This window comes from Pteropus vampyrus, unplaced genomic scaffold (assembly GCF_000151845.1).
Source record: "Pteropus vampyrus isolate Shadow unplaced genomic scaffold, Pvam_2.0 Scaffold49, whole genome shotgun sequence".
NCBI classification, from domain to species: Eukaryota; Metazoa; Chordata; class Mammalia; order Chiroptera; family Pteropodidae; genus Pteropus; species Pteropus vampyrus.
Window position 1 is genome coordinate 2,507,642 of NW_011888830.1, and position 1,153 is coordinate 2,508,794.

Here is a 1,153-nt window from a genome sequence, read left to right on the forward strand (position 1 = left end):
TTTCTTCCTCACTGTCAGCTCTTATTACTTGTCAGTGCAGCTGCTTTTATCAGTTCCTCACTGCTTCTCATCTTCATTGTCTGATCTGCTGAGTGTTGAATCATTGGATAATCAAATTGTATAAAATAATGTCTGTGGCAGGAATAGAAAGTAAATTTTAGTGTGTGTTGATTCTGATTGGTCATGGCTTCTTGGAGTGCTCTGTTAAGCATCATTCTAGAGCCACATTCAAGTTTGCTAAGAAAGTGCTCTGATAATGAAAGGGGGTGGCAGCATAAGTAACCACATATTCGCTATTTATTGTCTAACGTGAGAATAAATAGTTACTGCAACCAGGATCTGAGTGAGTTCTCTAGTGAGTAAAATACATAAGTTAGTGTGTGGGTTTGTATTATGATTTTGACCCTTAAATGCCTGTTCGTTTATTGGTTACCCTTTTACTTAGATATTAAAGTTTCCAAAAAAATTTATCCAGGGATAAAAGAAATGGTTTAAAAGGATTCTGTTTCGTACTATTTAAGTTACCTTTAGGTTTATTTACTCATTAATTATGTGATTAAAATTTTAAGCTATTTCAAAACTTAGTGTTTTCTTTGGTATTTCATATTTTATCAAAATTGCATATTCAGTACATTTGCAGATGTGCGATAATGTACTGAATGGAAAATAACAGATTATTCTTAAGTTTTCACAAAGCAAATTGAATTTCCATATACTTCGCTACAATGGCAATAAATAGGCTTGTCTGTATGATTATTAGTTGTTTTTTTTTTATTTAGTTTATTGGGGGTAACATTGGTTAATACAATTATATAATTTTCAGATGTACATTATAATTTAACATCTGTCTATTCTATTGTCCTTATCACCCAAAGTCCAGTTTTCTTCAGTTATATATTTGATCCCCTTTACCCACTTCACCCTCCCCCTACTGATTATTAGTTTTTATAATTGTTTAATGTGAATGTACCTGAGAAAGTTTAAATTTTAAAATGAATTCTTTTTGGTATGTCTTTCTTTTTACACATATTACATATAACTTTTACAGGTTGGATTTGCTACCGTTTTATGCAAGATTGGTTGCTACATTACATCCGTGCATGTCTGATGTAGCAGAGGATCTTTGTTCCATGCTGAGAGGGGATTTCAGATT

The 1,153-nt window shown here is 32.1% G+C and overlaps 1 protein-coding gene across 1 annotated transcript in view; it reads left to right on the forward strand.

The window, feature by feature from the left end:
* The window catches only part of UPF2 (UPF2, regulator of nonsense mediated mRNA decay), a 99,353-nt gene that overhangs the window by 55,897 nt on the left and 42,303 nt on the right, over nucleotides 1–1,153 (forward strand). Inside the window, exon 9 of the mRNA XM_023530348.1 lies at nucleotides 1,049–1,152. Coding sequence (XP_023386116.1) covers nucleotides 1,049–1,152 — 104 coding nt within the window. The remainder of the gene's footprint in view (nucleotides 1–1,048; nucleotide 1,153) is intronic.